Below are 18,768 nucleotides of genomic sequence, written 5' to 3' on the forward strand. Positions count from 1 at the left end.
GGATAATGGGTCGTCCTCCGATGTACCTGTCGTGCCAGGGTGTTGGGCCTTGAAAGTTCATTCCTGCGAAGCGGCCCGCATTCCCAGGGGATTCCCGTTTAAATCACAATCTCGTGCAAAGTGGCCCGGCTGCTGGCAACGGCGGCAAATGGGCTGTCCATCCGGTTGGTAGCGGTCGCGGGGTCGTCCTCTCCATGTCGGGTATCTCCGGGGTCTCATCCATGGAACATCCTCTCTACAGTTTGCCAACTCCATCTTGTGTCCTCTCATCTCCTGCATGGTTTTAGCCATTGAAGCAACAACATCAGCTAAAGAGTCAAGCTTTTGTTGAAGAGCCTCATTAGTACTGGGCCCCAGGGGCTTAGCAATGGCCCCAGACATAGCTGATGTCACTGGCACTCCCTGTTGTTGAGGTGCCTCTGCCATGGGTTGCGCAGGATCCTGATCCCGAGGTGCCTCTGCCAGCTGGAGACGTATAGCGCTCTCCTTTAATTGGGCAAATGTCAATTCAGGGTTCTTAAAAACAAGCATGCTCACATGCCCCCGGTGAGAAGGGGTGTAGAGTCCCTCAATAAATTGATCTCTTAGTAGTTTATCCGCTCCGGTGTTAAAAATGGGTTCAGCCAGTGTAAGTGATTTAAGGGCTTCTTGCAGGTTTAAGGCAAAGTCTCTCACGCCCTCATTAGCTTTTTGTTTGCAATTAAAGAATCGTATTTTAGCTTTGCTGCTGGCCGTGGTTTCAAATGTAGCTTTTAATCCAGCAAATATGCGTTCAACAGTGCCTTTTAGATCAGCTGCCCATGCTGTGACTTCTCGCTTAGCATGGCCACTTAACTGCATCATCAGGAGACTAACACGCTGAACTTCACCCACAGGGAACATGTCAAAATGGGCCAGCATCTTTTCTCTGAAATCGTCAAGGGTATTAGGCTCACCTTCATACATTGGAAGCCATGGGCCACCCGGGGTATATGGCATCAGCACCGGCATGATGGGCGCCACTCCTTGCACCGCTGTGCTACCGGACTCTCTATTGACACTCTGTCTTTCAGCTGCATTAGCGTTGCCGGGTGCTGCGGCGTCTCCGTGCTGCGACATACTGTGCCCCCTTAGTTAATCCGGACCCTTCCGGTCCTCCGCTTCCGTCGGGATAGTGTAGATTCGTTCCGCTGTGCAGCAGGATCGATTTTTCCCCTTGCTCTGATGTCAGAGCGCTCAGCTAGGTGCCTCCCACAATGACACGCCCCCTGCTGCTCCCGCCCGCCGCGCGCTCAGTAATGGCGGATTCTGAAGTTTTTCAGTTAGACTGGGGCTCAGGTAATGGCGTAGCTCAATTAACAGTCTCGTGCCTAACGGTTATGAAGTGATTACCTCAGGGGATGGCGGCCATCTTTACTCCATTATAATCAATGGGGAAAAGTCACTTTCAATAGTTTTCAATGGGGAATGGATTTTTCTTTAATAAAGTCAATTTTCAAGATTTTTCATCCCAGTTTTCACAGTTTTGGGCTCCAATCACGGCACACAATACCCGGTATACGGGCTGGCTAGATCCTGTTCGTGACGCCAATTGTGACGCCCAGGAGACCGGGATACCCAGCACCGGATCAATGGAGTCTGTCTCTTGAGGGGGATGTCACGGGTGGCTTGACCCGGTGCCGTGGCCTCAGGCAATGCACAGTGTAAGGGGTATCATGAGGGGACAGGCACTTACTTGATCAGCAGCCGGTTCTCCCAGCGGTGACGATCCCGATCCTGGATAGATGGCTATTGTCCAAATGAAAGACTGAGGCACTGAAACGTTTAACCAGTTTACTTTAACATAAAAGGATTTACAACCAGTCCTGTCACCGGAGTCTGTATGGGAACTCTGAGTTACTTTGACCCTGCCGGGGTCTTCGCCTCTTATTGTGCGCAATTTCTGTGTGGCCCTGCTGCTGTATGTGAACTGGCTGCCGGCCCAATCTGTCCCCTCCAGGTCCTGGTTCGACGGGCAACCCGAGTCCTTTTATCGGTTTACCCCCTCTGGGAGTACCGCTGAACTCTGTGTCTGTTGCTGCGTCCGGCCCTAGTGAAGCTGATATCACCTCACGTTTTTCCGGTTGCTGTATTATATATAATGAATACAGCCACGGATCCGGTATCCGTCTTTGCGCCTGTTCTGGGTAGTGATTAATGCTACCCGGTTCTCACAATGTCCTTTTTCTCTATCCCTCTTCTCCTCAGGCCGGTGATTTAGGCCTGGTAACAGTCACAGGGCTGTTAGAGATTCAGCTGTATGACCTCTCACTTTCAGCTCCTTAGCCCAACTGCCATTTCTTCTCTCAGACCAGAATGGATCAAGGGGAGTCTCTGGAGCTCCCCCTTCTGGCCGGAGGTGGTAGTGCAGTCTTGCTATTTTAGTATTTGTACTTACTGTCAGTAACTATTTTTGTGGCAAATACCCCTAGGGGTGCCACATGATCTATAAAGATAATTCTCATTATACCATCAGAAGAACATGGACAAATCAATGAACCAATCATTATTTGACAGGATCATAAAACCAAAACATTTTATCCCAACTCCCTCCCCACTCGCCAACCTCACAAGCACATTAACATTATACCAAGTACAATACCTGGATCATATGAACATCAGGACTGGCAAAATAATGAGATTTCTTACGGCTGAAATAGTGTATCGCTATTAAAGGATAGGTGAGGTGAACATGACATCCCCTGCCAGCACCTCCAACACCACCGATGAACATCTAATCCAATCCCTCTTAACTGTTTTCCAAATTTAGCAGTGCCTCTCCCCCCTTCCCGCATGTATATCTTTTTTTCCACTAAATTATTGATATTCAAGCAACTCACAACCTCATAAATTGAGGGAACAGCACTTGCTTGCCAGTGTTTAGCTACAGAGGCATGTAAAAGTTTGGGCACCTTAAGTCAAAATTACTGTTATTCTCATTATATTATTATTTGTTTTATTATTTAAATCTACAATATATATGGTTCCATAGATCAGGGCCTTTATTTACTGCTGATTTTATGGTTTCTACCAAGGAAAGCTTCCCCCCCCCCCCCCAGGATTCTCTGAGGGCATGTCTTTAGGCTGCTCTGCATTATTACCCTGTAGCTACATCCCCTCGGCAAAATGACATTTAAAAGCTTGGGCACCCCTGGACAATATTACTGTTATTGGAAACAATCAAGCAAATTGATGATGACATGATTTCTAAAAGGCCTAAAGTTAAAGATGACACATTTCCTTTGTATTTTAGGCAAAATAATTATATATATACTAGATGGTGGCCCGATTCTAGCGCATCGGGTATTCTAGAATATGCATGTCCACGTAGTATATTGCCTAGCCATGTACTATATTGCCCAGCGACGTAGTATATTGCCCAGTCACGTAGTATATTGCCCAGCCACGTAGTATATTGCCCAGCCACGTAGTATATTGCCCAGTCACGTATTGCCCAGCCACATAGTATATAGCACAGCCCACGTAGTACGGTATATTGCTCAGTCACGTAGTATATTGCCCAGCCACATAGTATATAGCAGAGCCACGTAGTATATTGCCCAGTCACGTAGTATACAGCACAGAGCCACGTAGTATAGAGACTTAAAAAAAAAACCCATATACTCACCTATAGCCCGTTGAAGTCCTGCTATACTTACCATCCGCCGCCTTTCCCGCTCCTCGCCACGCTCCCGGGATCGCTCCATTGCAAGCGGCAGCTTGCTGTGCCAGGGCTGGTGTGAGCAGGACCCATGATGACGTCGCGGTCACATGACCGTGATGTCACGGCAGGTCCTTGTCGCACACCAGCCCTGGGACGGGAGCGGAAGCTGCCGCTTGCAATAGAGCGGTCCCGGGAGCGTGGCGAGGAGCGATAAAGGCGGCGGAGGGTGTGTATAGCAGGTTTTTTGTTTTTTTTATTATTTTTAACATGACATATTTTTACTATTTATGCTTCATAGGCAGCATCAATAGTAAATAGTTGGGGATACGCAGGCTTAATAGCAGCGGTAACGGAGCGCGTTACACCGCGGGCCGTTACCGCTGCCATAAACCCTGTGTGAGCGGTGAACGGAGGGGATTACGGAGCGGGCGCCGGGCAGTGAGTGCAGGGGAGTAGGGGAGGGACTAATCGGACTGTGGCCATCGCTGATTGGTCGCGGCAGCCATGACAGGCAGCTGCCAAGACCAATCAGCAAACGAATAACCGTGACAGAAGGACAGACGGAAGTACCCCTTAGACAATTATATATATATTATACATATTATGACACAGTTACTGGTGAAGTGATGGAGGGGAGATACGTGTCCTGATGGTGTCAGTGATGCAAAACCAGAATAGTTTCCTCCAGCACACTACGTGTTGGAATGGTTTATTGAAAGTTATATTATGAGCTGGTTTTAGTGGACATTCATAGAGCGGGAGGGAGAAGGTCCACATATCTCCACCTGCAGTGTGATGTCGAGATCATGTGATCAATCACATGACGGAGGAGTCACATGGTCTGAGCTTAAATGGCTGACTGCCAGTGCTTTCAGTATTCAGTGTGTGCCTGGAGAGGGAGCACTCCAGGGAAATGTGTGCTAAACCTGAACCATGGACATTGCTACCTGTGAGCGGGCTGATCCCCGCTAGGAAAAGGACTGTTTCTTTGTTTTTCCGTTTTGCCCAGAGGGCCGTGTTTACTTTCGCGAGCTTGGTTTATGCTGTCTTCAATAAACCAAGCATTTTTTTAAGAGACCTGTTCCGGTTATACCTCTGTTTCCAACCAAGTGAGCCGCTCTACCACAATATATACATTGTTTTTCATCTTTTACATTCTAAAAATTACAAGAAAGAGAATGGGTCAATGCAAAAGTTTGGGCATCCTTGTAGATTTGTTTGCTCAGATAACTTTGCCCAAGGTTTCAGACCTTAAATAGCCTGTTATGGCTTGTTCACAATCATCGTTAGGAAAGGCCAGGTGATACAAATTTCCCAGCTTTGTAAAAAAAAACAGCATTCTCTAACCTTGTGCCAAAAACAGCAGCCATGAGTTCTTCTAAACAGCTGTCTAGTACACAGAATGGTGGAGGCCCACAAAGTAGGAGAAGGCTATAAGAAGATAGCAAAGAATTTTCAAGTTGCTTTGGGGCTGTGTTTCATCCAATGGCACTAGAAACATTTCACGAGTAAAGGGAAGAATGGGTTCAATGAAATTTCAACAAATTCTTGATGCAAACATAACACCACTGGAAAAAAAATCTGAAGTTGAAAAGAGGATGGCTTCTACAAATGAATAATTATCCTAAACACAAGTCAAATTCCAAAATGGACTACCTCAAAATGCGCAAGCTGAAGGTTTTACAATGGCCCTCACAGTCCCCTGATCTGAACATCATTGAAAATCTGTGGCTAGACCTCAAAATAGCAATGCATGCAAGACGACCCAGAAATTGCACAGAACTGGAAGACTTCCAAGGAAGAATGGATGAAAATCCCTCAAACAAGAATTGAAAGACTCTTGGCTGGTTGCAAAAAAAAAAAGTGTTTACAAGCTGTGATACTTTCAAAATGGGGTGCTACTAATAGGTACTATAACCATGCAGGGTGCTCAAACTTTTCCATCATCCTATTTTTTTGTTTTGTAATTTTTAAAATTTTAAAGATTATTATTATTATACATTTTTATATCGCCATTTATTCCATGGCGCTTTACATGTGAAAAAGTGGGTAAATATAGACAAATACATTAAACATGAGCAAAAAACAAGGCACACAGGTACATAAGGAGGGAGGACCCTGCCCGCGAGGGCTCACAGTCTACAGGGGATGGGTAAGGATACACTAGAAGAAGGTAGAGCTGGTTGTGCGGCGGTTCAGTAGGTTGAGGATCACTGCAGGCTGTAGGCTTGTCGGAAGAGGTGAGTCCTCTCAGGTTCTTTTTGAAGGTTTCTATGGTAGGCGAGAGTCTGATGTGTTGGGGTAGAGAGTTCTAGAGTATGGGGTAAGCATGGGAGAAGTCTTGGATGCTGTTGTGGGAAGAAGAGATGAGAGGGGAGTAGAGAAGGAGGTCTTGAGAGGATCGGAGGTTGCGTGTAGGTTGGATACCGGGAGAACACGTCAAAGATATATGGAGGAGATAGGTTGTGGATGGCTTTGTATGTCATTGTGAGGGTTTTGAATTGGAGTCTCTGGGCGATAGGAAGCCAGTGAAGGGCTTGGCATAGGGGGAGGCTGGGGAATAGCGGGGAGACAGGTAGATTAGTCTGGCAGTAGAGTGTAGGATGGATTGGAGTGGGGCCGGAGTGCTAGAGGGGAGTCCAGAGAGTAGGAGGTTGCAGTAGTCAAGGCGGGAGATAAGGGCATGCACTAGTGTTTTTGTGGTGTCGCGGTCAAGGAATGCGCAGATCCGGGAAATATTTTTGAGTTTGAGATGGCAGGAGGAGGCAAGGGCTTGGAAATGTGGCTCGAAAGAGAGGGCAGAGTCGAGGATCACCCCGAGGCACCAGGCGTGTGGGACTGGGGAAAGTGAGCAGCCATTGACATTGATGGATAGGTCTGGTGGAGGCGTAGAGTGAGATGGGGGAAAGATGATGAATTCTGTTTTGTCCATGTTCAGTTTTAGAAAACGAGCAGAAAAGAAGGCTGAAATAGTACAAAGACAGTGCGGGATTTTGGTAAGTAAGGAGGTGAGGTCAGGTCCGGATAGGTAGATCTGCGTGTCATCAGCACTGCATACCGTGAGATTCTATGAGCTGTTCAAGGCCGAAGGTGTAGATGGAGAAGAGTAGGGGTCCTAGAACAGCGCCTTATGGAACACCGACTGATAAGGGGCGAAGTGAGGAGGTGGTGTTTAGGGGAGGGAGACACTGAATGTTCGGTCTGTCAGATATGACGAGATCCAGGATACGGCCAGGTCTGTGATGCCAAGAGATGAGAGGATCTGTAGCAGAAGGGAGTGGTCCACAGTGTCGAAGGCAGAAGACAGGTCCAGGAGAAGGAGGACAGAGTAGTGTCGCTTGCTCCTTGCAGTTAGGTCGTTGGTGACTTTAGTTAGGGCAGGGCAGTTTCAGTTGAGTGATGGGGTCGGAAGCCAGATTGTAGCCGATCAAAGAGGGAGCAGGAGGACAGTTCAAGATGGACGTGTTGCTCCAGTAATTTGGAGGCATAAGGGAGAAGAGATATCGGGCGATAGCTAGACACAGAGGATGGGTCGAGGAAGGGCTTTTTGAGGATGGGTGTGATCTTGGCATGCTTGAAGGATGAGTGGAAGACACCTGTTGTGAGTGAGAGGTTGAAGAGGTGCGTTGGGGTTGGGATGAAGACCGTGTAAAGGCTAGGGATGAGGTGGGATGGGAGCGGTTCGAGCGTGCAGGTGGTGAGGTGTGATCTTGACAGGAGGGTGGAGAGCTGATCTTCTGTCATGGTGGAGAAGTTGGTTTTGGAGGAGCAGGGTTGAGGAGCTAAGAGGGGCATTGGGCGCTGTGGGCCAAAAGCTTTCTCTGATCGTATCGATCTTCTGTTTCAAGGAAGAGGCAGTCTTCAGCAGAAATGAGAGTGGAGGGAGGGGGTGCAGGGGGAAGGAGTAGAGAATTGAAAGTGTTGAAAAGTTGTTTAGGGTTGTGAGACAGGGAGGATATGAGAGATGAGAAGTAAGTTTGTTTTGTGGCAGTGAGCGTGGACTTGAAGCTGGCGAGGAACTGCTTGTATGCAGTGAAGTGGTTGGCAGAGCGGGATCGCTTCCATCTCCGCTCAGCGATCCTGGAAGCCCGTCTCAGTTCTTTGGTCAGGCTGGTCAGCCAGGGCTGCCTGTTGAGTGTATGAGTTTTGCTATACATGAGCGGGGCGGCCGAATCGAGTGTTGCTGTTATTGTGGTGTTATAAAAAGCGGCAGCAGCATCTGTGTCATGGAAGGAAGTTATGTCTGTAAGAGGGAGAAGGGACTCAGAGAGTGATTGTAAGTTGAGATGTTTGAGATTTCTGCAAGGGTGAGTGAGTTTGTGGAGTGGGGGTTGCACACTAGGAGAGGAGAGGGAAGAGAATGTCAGTAGGTTGTGGTCAGACAGGGGGAGGGGTGTGTTAATGAGATTAGTAAGGGAGCAGAGGCGGGTGAAGATGAGGTCCAGTGTGTGACCATCTTTGTGAGTGGCCTCAGAGGACCATTGAGTGAGAGGCAGCTGAGGGTGGAAGTGTCAATGGGGATATTGAAATCACCCATGATGATAGTGGGGATGTCAGCAGAGAGGAAATGAAGTAGGCAGGTGGTGAAGTGGTCGAGAAAGGTGGAGATGGTTAGTTCTGGGGGGCGGTAGATGACAGCCAGCTGGAGGTTGGAGGGGGAATAGATGCGGACGGAGTGCACCTCAAACGAGGGAAGGGTAGCAGAGGGTGGTAGCGGGATTGGAGTAAAGGAGCAGGTGTCGGACAGGAGCAAGCCAACCCCTCCACCACGTTTGTTGTGGAGCGAGGGGTGTGAGAAAGGTGGAATCCGCAATAGGAAAGCACAGCTGGAGAGGCTGAGTCAGAGGGGGTGAGCCAGGTTTCAGTGATGCCGAGGAAGGAGAGTTTGTTGGTGATGAAGAGGTCATGGATAAATGGTAGTTTGTTGCAGACGGAGCGTGCGTTCCATAGTGCTCCAGGTAGGGGAAGCAGGGAGTGGGGGCTGGATAAATGGGTATGAGGTTCTCATGGTTGGGAAAACGTGCAGAGGATCGTGGCAGGGGGTTAGAAATGAGTGTGGGGATGAGTTGTGGAGGGCCGGGATTTGTGGATATGTCACCAGAGATGAGGAGTAGCAGACAGAGTGTTAGAAGGTGGGAGCAGGATAGGACATGATGCGGCCGTGAGTGTCTGGAGAGAAAGGATTGTATGTGGAGTAACAGATCTGAGGAGAAGGTGAGATGGCTGGTGAGTATTGAGGGGGAAAGGACTTGTTCTTTACTAGGTGGGGGGATTGCAGGAGATTGTAAGAAGGAAAGTAGTATGGGAGTAAAAGAGAAAAGAAACTGAAGCATTGTAGTGGTTTGGTATTCTGTTACCTTCCAGTCAATTCCAGTCCAATTCAGTCTAATTCAACATAATTAAAAAGATGTAATTTAAAAGATGGAAGTTAAAAGATGAATGCAGCAGACTGCATCTGGAGCAGACACCTGCATGTGAATATATCCCCAGCTAAGGGCAATCAGGTGTGAATGAGGAGGTGGCTGGGTGTGGGAGACCAGATGTAGAAAGTTAAGCAGAGGTCATAAAGAGGTAATAAAGAGAGGGAGGGGTTGGACTGACCACTCAAAGAGATGCCAGGATAACACAGTGAGAGACATAAAAACAGGTCATGGAAACAAGATGATAGGTAACAAAGCATACTAAAAGGATTATATGCGCTGCACATAGACACCCAGATGCCAGGGAAAGTATAGAAAATCAATGCAATATACAGAGACATTCAGGAGCCAGGGAAAGCTGGGGAAAGTCATTGCTTACCATATAAAGTCAGTGCAATGTACAGAGACATTCAGGAGCCAGGGAGAGCTGGGGAAAGTCAGTGCATACATAAGGATGAAAATATGTATTTTTTGCTTAAAATACAAAGGAAATGTGTCATTTTTAACTTTAGGCCATTTAGAGATCATTTAGTCTTCAACTTACTTAACTGTTCACAATAACAGTAATTTTGACCAGGGGTGCACAAACTTTTACATGTCACTGTATAGACTTTCTGGTTTGATACAGTATTTTGGCTATAGCCAGTTGTAATGAAGACCATCCTCCGATATCTCCCACATAATATAACACACACTTTGGGGTTAGGAGAAATATAAATACAGTATTTTACCTCAGTATTTGTGAGCCAATCAGAGGAAAAGTATAATAGAAACACGTCACCACTTCTGTATTTTTCTCCCACTCCTGGTTTTGGCTTGCAAATGTTGAAGTAAAAACTCACCTAATATTCAACGTGTGTACATGGCTTAAGAGTCAGGTACTTCATCTTTCTCTTTTTTGGGCAGATCAACAATTACCACCTCATATAACGACTCTGGGAGCACCCCAAATAAAAGTGCACTATTAATCATTTCTATGTAATGCGGCAATAATTCTCCCACAGTGTGTGTAGATTTCTTTTGGTAGGCTATCTGCTCCAGGGGTCTTCTGATTAGACCTTCTCTTCACGGCTTACTGGATTTCTTCCAAGGAAATTAGCTGATCTACAAAGTCCCTATCTTTATTCCTCCAAAGAGGGGAGACTTATTCCAGACAGACAGTCCAACAAATCATCCTGTGAGGAATTTTCCGTAGAAGAATGCAGATGATAATAAAACTTAGACCTTTAGGCTAGGGTCACATTGCGTTAGGGCAGTCCGTTTAGCGCATAGCGCTACGGACTGCGCTAACGCAATGTCCCAAAAGGGATCGCGTTAGCCGATCCCGCTAGCGCAGATCCCCGATCTGCGCTAGCGAGAAACGGACCACGAACGCTGCAAGCAGCGTTCGCGGCCCGTCACTCAAATGACGGCACATCGCTAGTGCACGCCCAATGTGGGCGTGCACTAGCGATGCGTTCACCATTACAGGCAATGGCGGCGTTAACGGACTACGTTACACCGCGTTTTGCTGCGGTGTAACGTAGTCCATTTAACGCGGTCACGTAACGCAATGTGACCCTAGCCATAGTATTGCAGGAGTCCTGGAAACTCCATTACCCTCTGCTTCCCTCAGTGTAAAAAGTGTTTCTTTTTGGGCCTTAGCCATCTTTGTAAGTAACCGATCAGTGATCTCCCCCTCCTTTTAGAACTGTTTTAAAAATGTATGTTTATTGTCAGCTAGCTCCAGTTGAAATGACTGGATTTTCTTCTGAGATTCCTTCCACTGTGATAAGATTTCAGGACTATTATTTTGAATAAACAGCTATTGTTTCCTTGAGTCTGTTTTACAGGTCTATACCCTTCTTCTGTGATTTATCTTTTACCGTCTTTATTTCTCTAATTAACACCCCACCCTTCAGAAAGGTCTTCATTGCACCCCTTACCTCTTTTATGGGTGCCAAGCCCAGATTAATAGAAAATAATTTTGACATTTTTTCCATTAAATTGTTAGTCGATAATTTTAAGTCAAAACGGGTTGAGCTTCCAACCCTGAGAAAAGTTAGGCCTTAACAGATCCATTTGCAGCTGAAACAATATAGGAGAGTGGTTTGATGAAGATCTAGGGTCGAATATTCTATATCAGTGAGCACCGGGATCATATGAGAATTGCATAATAACAAATCCATTCTAGAGAGGGCTTAATAGGGCAAAGAGGCAAAGGAGTAGACCCTTACATTAGGAAACATCTCCCTCCAGATATCAGCCAAGCCCACCTCATCAATAAGACGACCAAAGGGAGACAGAGTGTCCTCTTCACCCAAACATTTGTCTCTAAAAGGTTTACAAATGTTGTTAAAATCACTCCTGAAAGGGATGTCTGACCAGTCTGCTAGTTTCGCTAAGATTTTTTTGGGGCTGAATATTTGATTATGGATGGGGAACGTACACTACAACAATGGTGCGTTCATAATGGGAAACTAAGTAAAGGACACCAACCAACCACCCCTAATCATCTCAGAAGGAGTCTATGCATAGAAAAGGAATATTTTTATGTACTATACGGGTGGTTTCACATTTGCGTTTTTTTTTGCGTTTTTGCGATAAACGCAAAAAAAGCATGCGTTTTTTCCCCTACATTTAACATTAAAAACGCATGCGTTTTTTTTGTATGCGTTTTGACGCGTTTTTGCAACGCATGCGTTTTTTCTGCATGCGTTGTGTTGCAGAAATGCAACATGTAGTATTTTTAGCGGCATTTTTTTGCCACAAAAAATGCATTGCTGTCTATGTAAATGCATGCGTTTTTAACCACATGCATTTGCATGCGTTAAAAACGCATGCGTTTAAAAAAAAAAACACACTGATAAACCACCCCACACCATAAAATTGATAAAGGGATCCTAACCCTAATCCCTTTAAGGGTAGGGTTAGGGGTAGGGTTAGGATCCCTTTAGGGTTAGGGTTAGGATCCCTTTAGGGTTAGGATCCCTACCCCTAACCCTAACCCTAGCTCTTTCTGTTTATAGTGGGTTTTTTACTTTATTTTGTTGATTGGCAGCTATCACACATTTATCTGCATGCGTTTAAAAAACGCAAACGCATGTAAACACGTCAAAACGCCGCGTTTTTTTCACCACATGCAAAAACGCATGCGTCAAAAAAACGCAGCGTTTGCACGCGTTTACATGCGTTTTTTCACCATGCGTTTTTTTAAAAAAACGCATGCGTTTTGAAACGCAAGTGTGAAACCAGCCTAAGACGACCTCCTCTGGAGTAGTTGGAATCGAAAAAGCTAAAAACTATCCAAGACCTGTGCATCAAATTAATGGCGTCATTTGTGTCTTCTGTAGCTCTATTATCGCTGGGTTGGCCGTTTTGACATATTCACAAACTGCAAGTCTTTTGGAGTTATCTCTCAAAACCCATATAGTCCAAGAAATTAAATTAATTTTTACACCCATTTTCTGAAACGATGAATAAGAGAAACTATCCTTGTCAGTGCTGCACAGTCCAGATATTTTATCCTTATTGAACTCCAAACATTAGCACATCTGCACATCAGATATACCTTCACCTCCCCCCCAACCCTACCGATAAACAATCCCCAGTATAAACCTATCCTTACCAGTAAGGGGCAAGATACAAAACCACTTACAACCATTTGGTGCATTCTCCAGCAATAAATAGAAACATATCAGAATATTCTGAATCTGATGTCTTCAAATCAGAGCCCGCCACACAATCAAAAGGGATAACTTGCGCATAAGCTGAGATAAAGAAAATAGCACATTGAAATGCAATCTTCTCAGTGAACCTGGCAGGAATGGAGTATATACAGATAAAATTAGAGTACTAAATATTTAAGCCACAAAGCCAGAATTTCTCTAAGGGCTCATCTCCACTTGTGAGGAAAACGGACGAGTGCAATCCGATAAAAAATCGGATTGCACTCGGACCAATGTTAATCAATAGGTGACACTCCATTTGCGATTTTTTTTCCCAGCCGAAATCGGACTGAGAAAAATCTGTGTCGGCTGAGAAAAAAATCGCAGCATGCTGCGTATTGCTGAGATTCTCGGACGAGACTCGCCAATGCAAGTCAATGGGTGCGAGAAAAAAAACGCATGGAATACGGACCATCCGTATTCCATCCGTTTTTTACGGATACCTTACCATTCTGTGGCACAGAACACTGTAAATAGTCCTGTAAATGATTGTATAAAAATATTTGCAGAGAAAAAAAACGGATTGCATACGGATGTCATACGGATGTAAAAACGGATGATGCGATTAAAAATCGCATGACACTCGCATGACAATCGCACACGTTAGATCAGTTTTTTCGGTCCGTAAATCGGACCGTTTTTTCTCACACAAGTGGAGATGAGCCCTAAAGGACATAAATGGACTTAGAACTTTCCAGCTTGTGTATCCTCCTGTTGAATCTGACGTTCATGAGAGTCCAAACATCTCGGCGTGTCTTTTGGAGATTCAAAGAAGGAAGTAGAACCCAAAGCAACCACTCTCAATTTTGCAAGACAGAACATAGAGTATTACAACCCTAGTGCCTTCATTTTCTTATATCTAAGAACACTAACAAAGGACTCTGACTTAACCTTGCAATACAAGTCGTCAAGCTGCAACTTAGTTATTGAGCTCTTAGTAAATCTGCATTAACACTGAGTTTAGTGCTATTATGGGGGGCTAAGGAGGGTAGGAATTCAGGAGTGCCAGGTGACATTAATGGAATCTTGCTATAACTGACAGTTCCCAAGATGCAAGCCCATATAAGTATAGCTCCAACTTACTGGTTAAGTGGATATTTTGAGCAGTAAAGGACAACCATTTCTATTTAATTAATGGTCTTGTAATAACTCAAATTGTTGTAAATGCCCAAATGTAAAATTCCAAGAAATGCTTTAAAGTTTAGACTCAGATATGTGGATGCCATTCTGACAAATGTGATTTTTTTTTTCTTTTTCTTAGACAGTGAAGTCATATACAACAGTCAAAATCTGGGTTTTCAAGAAATATCTGAGGGTATGAGTCAAGTTGACCAGTCAGAACTCTCCAGTGGTCAGTCTGACCCAGATTTGCAGAACATGAAACGGTATATTTGTCCAGACTGTGGAAAATATTTTTTTCGTCTATCGCATTTCACTATTCATCGGCGAATTCACACAGGGGAGAAACCATATGTGTGCTCAGAATGTGGAAAGAGCTTTTCTTGCAATTCCTATTTGGTTAAGCACCAAAGGAGCCACACTGGGGAGAAGCCGTTTGCCTGCTCAGAGTGCGGAAAGTGTTTTAATCAAAGTTCTAACCTCTTCAAACACCAGAAAACTCACACTGGAGACAAACCATTTATGTGCTCTTTATGTGGGAAATGCTTCACCCAAAAATCACATCTGGCCATCCACCAGATTATCCACACTGGGGAGAAAAGGTTCAATTGTCCAGAGTGTGGAAAGTGCTTCAGCAACAATGCCAGGCTGGTTGCTCATATACGGGTCCACACAGGTGAAAAACCTTTTGGTTGTTCTCTATGCGACAAACGCTTCACACAGAAATCCCACCTGGTCAAACACCAAGTGGTTCATACAGGAGAGAAACCATTTGTGTGTGCCCAATGTGGGAAGTGTTTTATTAGTAACTCGCATCTTGTAATACACCAAAGAATCCACACAGGAGAGAAACCATTTTCTTGTTCAGAATGTGGAAAGAAGTTTACCCAAAAATCAGACCTGGTTCGCCATGGGAAAATCCACATAGGAGATAAACCATATTCATGTATGACATGTGGGAAACAGTTCCTTTGTAAGGCTTATTTAGTCCAACATCACAAAGTGCACAGAGTGGAGAAGGGAACATGATCTACATTGAAAAACTGCAAGAAATAAAGTCTGTAAGAATTGGAATCTAATCACTGGACTCGGCACCTCTACCAATGTGAGCCACTGAGCTCAGTGATTGACTGCAGCTGTCATGTGCACTGTTAGGTTGAAAATTAGATGTCAAATCATCAACAAAGATGGGAGCAGCAGCTGAAAGTCAGCACTGTGCCTAGGACTAGTGGGGAGCTGGTCTGTTTATTATTTTATACATCTGCAAGCCTTTAACTATTAGTTTGTCCCAGACAAACACTTTAAAAATTACAACAACTTTACATTTTGAAATTAAAAGAACATTAAAATGAGCACAAAAGGTTTATATCTGTTGCTAAACCAAAGATAAAGGCAAGTGTACTATGCATAAGCGTCTGGCAAAACGTTCTTCCCAGCTGTGCTTGACCAACAAGAAAATAATTCTACCTAATGTCCTGCAATATTCACCCCGTGGAAGACAACAGCCCCATAAGGTTGATGCCAGATTTCCTTATCTTTAGCAATGAAAGATCTTTTTCTGACTCAATGTGTCTATCAGAATATATCTCTTGATCAATAACCCTCTCCTGCAATCTAGTAACCATAAGTTGCACTGTCATTACCCTTTGTAAGTATTTTAGTGAATTCACCATTACAAGTTCGCCTAGCAGAGGGTATCCATACTGCTCTTACTTAAAAGAATCCCCTTCTGTTTTGGTGTAGAAACACTTTTTCTATCCCTTAATTGGGGGACACAGGAGACCATGGATGTATTTTGCTGACACTAGGCAAAAAAGTTGTCTCCTAGCAGGGTACACCAACCAACTGGCACAGGAGGCATACCGTATTTTTAGGTCTTTGTTCTCATGTGCTGTTATACCCCTTTTAATGCATCCTGTCACTCTCTTGTACCTTGGCAGCAGCTTCCTGTCAGAAGGTGCTACAGTTATCCTTAAGATTTCTATAATAAGGCCTTCCTATTCTGTTGCTTGTTGGCCTTCTACATAACAGAAAATGATTCACGTGTTCATTACTGAAGACGCCCAATTTCAGATCTACACATTTTTATGTATGCATATACCAAATCGGACTCTACTCTCATTGAGTACTTCTTAGGCAGTCCTACACGTGAACTAACCAGCCATCTAATAAATATAGGTGCGCCCTGAGTCTCTGCTGATGGCAGATGCGTTTTGGGTTTATGTTCTCACCAGGAAATAGCCTCTTCACAGGTGTCTGGCAGTGGTTTACTATTGATAACAAGCATACTTGGACAAGCTGAGTGTGCATGTGTATCGGGGAATAGCTGTCAGCAGCACACAAACTATCTAAGGCCTAATTCAGAACTCTGAGGATTTTTTGCATACAAGAAAAAATAGACTGTTTCCTATATGGTTTTCCTCATTTGAAAAATTAATAGTGATGAGCGAACGTACTCGTGTAAGGTGTTACCGACCCCGACGACTCTTTAATACACAAGGGCACAATTTTAGCCGAGAAAGCCATGGACTGACACGTCGGATGGTGAGAACAATGTGATCGCCATTTTGAAATCAGACATGCGCAATCAACATCTTGTGTGACCATTAGTCGGCTGGTGCTCCCGTACACATTGGACTAGTGAACCAGCTGATAGGTTCGACCAACGGTACAATCAGCTGGTTCAGCCAAAAGTAGTCCAATATGTATGGGGGCCTGTGAGGATGTGGGTTATAATATCACCTAGGCAGGTTAACGCTGCAACTATTTTTTATTCCATACATCCATGGTTGTACAACAAATCCAGGTAGATGGCAAAAATATCATGTCCTTAGTCCACAACTTCCCAATCTGAGATCAGTAGTTTCCCTGGCCCCGTAACAGGTGATACCCACTGTCTCCCAACTTTTGGTTGGCCCACAGATTTCGTATCTCCAGCCGGTATAGTGTGCAGTCACAACCTATGTTCCTCCAGATGATGGATATCATGACCGGAGCTCATGGATACCCTTCAGCCATCAATCAATCTCCAAAACTCCATAGATCATTCATCCATCCATCCCAGCTTTGAACCTCTCCCTTCGACGTCCTTCCAACAACTGCCTGATTCAACCCTGTCTCTTTTTTTCCTCTACCCCCTTAAACATTTTTCTTTAGTGTGCAGAATAATGCATATTCCATCACCTGGCTTGCATGTGAGACCCCATGTGGTGACCGCTCCCCTGGGTCTACTATCTCCATCCGCACAATGGGCCTAGGATGGTCGAACAATGGATTGATAGGATGATTGCTTTACATTTACCCTTCGCAATCTACTGTCTAACCTTAGGTTAACATAAGTTCTAACCTGCTGTCTTCCTCTGCTTACTGTCACTGAATGTAAACATCCATTCCTGAGGATGAACTGACGAGCAAGAAAATATCTAATAAAACACAACATAACCGATGCTCCGTGCTGGAAAAAGTCTCCGCTTTATGTGCATTTCTCCTATAGGCCTCTTTCACATTTCCGTCGGTACGGGCCCGTTGCAATGCGTCGTACCGACGGACGTTATGAATTCTTTGCACGACGTGGGCAGCGGATGCAGTTTTTTGACGCATCCCCTGCCCATTTTGCAGTCCAGGGAGGAGGGAGCGGAGTTTCGGCCACGCATGCGCGGTCGAAAATGGCGGACGCGACACACAAAAAAAGTTACATTGAACGTTTTTTTGTGACGGTCTGCCAAAACACGACGGATCCGACGTGTTGCGATCCGTCGCTAATACAAGTTTATGGGCAAAAAACGCATTCTGCGAGCACATTTGCAGGATCCGTTTTTTGCCTAAATGACAGATTGCGGCGGATTGCAAATGACGGAACTGTGAAAGAGGCCTAAGTGGCCATATCCTCACGGCCTTTAAAGGGTTGTTTACTTTTGCAAGCAAGCAATTGTCTTTTGGAGTAAGCTGGATAATGAGGAATATAATCTTTTATTTATTGTATTTATAAATTTTATTTTGCTGTGAACTTTTTGCTACATAATTTTACGTTTTACTAGTATTGTTTATGCTTTTTTTTTTACCATTTTAATGGATAATCTTTTTTTTTTTTTCAAACCTACCAATTTATAAATATTTGGTTGTGAAAAATGTAGTTACCTCCTATGTACACATAACATCGTGTTATTCTCCAAATAGCCTTTAAAAAATACAAACCTTAAACTATGGATATTATTTCTATTTTCCATAACCTGTATAATAAACTTACCTTTTTCTATAGTTTCAGCTTTTCTCTTTTTTTGTCTTTTATCTTTTGTATCACAACTTTATCAAATGCATACAAATTAGGTTAGGCAATTGTACAAGTGATAGAAGTAATTTTAAAATCCCCTGTGCAGTACATTGTACAGTAAAACCTTAAGGTACCTTCACACTAAACGACGCTGCAGCGATCCAGACAACGATCTGGATCGCTGCAGCGTCGCTGTTTGGTCGCTGGAGAGCTGTCACACAGACCGCTCTCCAGCGATCAACGATGCCGGTAACCAGGGTAAACATCGGGTTACTAAGCGCAGGGCCGCGCTTAGTAACCCGATGTTTACCCTGGTTACCATCCTAAAAGTAAAAAAAACAAACGCTTCATACTTACCTTCCGCTGTCTGTCCCCGGCGCTCTGCTTCTCTGTACTGGCTGTGAGCACAGCGGCCGGAAAGCAGAGCGGTGACGTCACCGCTCTGCTTTCCGGCCGCTGTGCTCACAGTGAGTGCAGGAAAGCACAGCGCCGGAGGACAGACAGCAGAAGGTAAGTATGTAGTGTTTGTTTTTTCTACTTTTAGGATGGTAACCAGGGTAAACATCGGGT

At 44.7% G+C, this 18,768-nt stretch overlaps 1 protein-coding gene across 1 annotated transcript in view; it reads left to right on the forward strand.

Moving 5' to 3' along the window:
* The window catches only part of LOC138665418 (oocyte zinc finger protein XlCOF7.1-like), a 37,999-nt gene extending 19,815 nt beyond the window's left edge, over window positions 1-18,184 (forward strand). The window contains exon 7 of the mRNA XM_069752879.1: window positions 14,071-18,184. Within this exon, the coding sequence (XP_069608980.1) occupies window positions 14,071-14,957 (887 nt within the window). The 3' untranslated portion in view covers window positions 14,958-18,184. The remainder of the gene's footprint in view (window positions 1-14,070) is intronic.
* The last annotated feature ends 584 nt before the right edge of the window (window positions 18,185-18,768 follow it).

Source organism: Ranitomeya imitator, chromosome 2, assembly GCF_032444005.1.
Source record: "Ranitomeya imitator isolate aRanImi1 chromosome 2, aRanImi1.pri, whole genome shotgun sequence".
NCBI classification, from domain to species: Eukaryota; Metazoa; Chordata; class Amphibia; order Anura; family Dendrobatidae; genus Ranitomeya; species Ranitomeya imitator.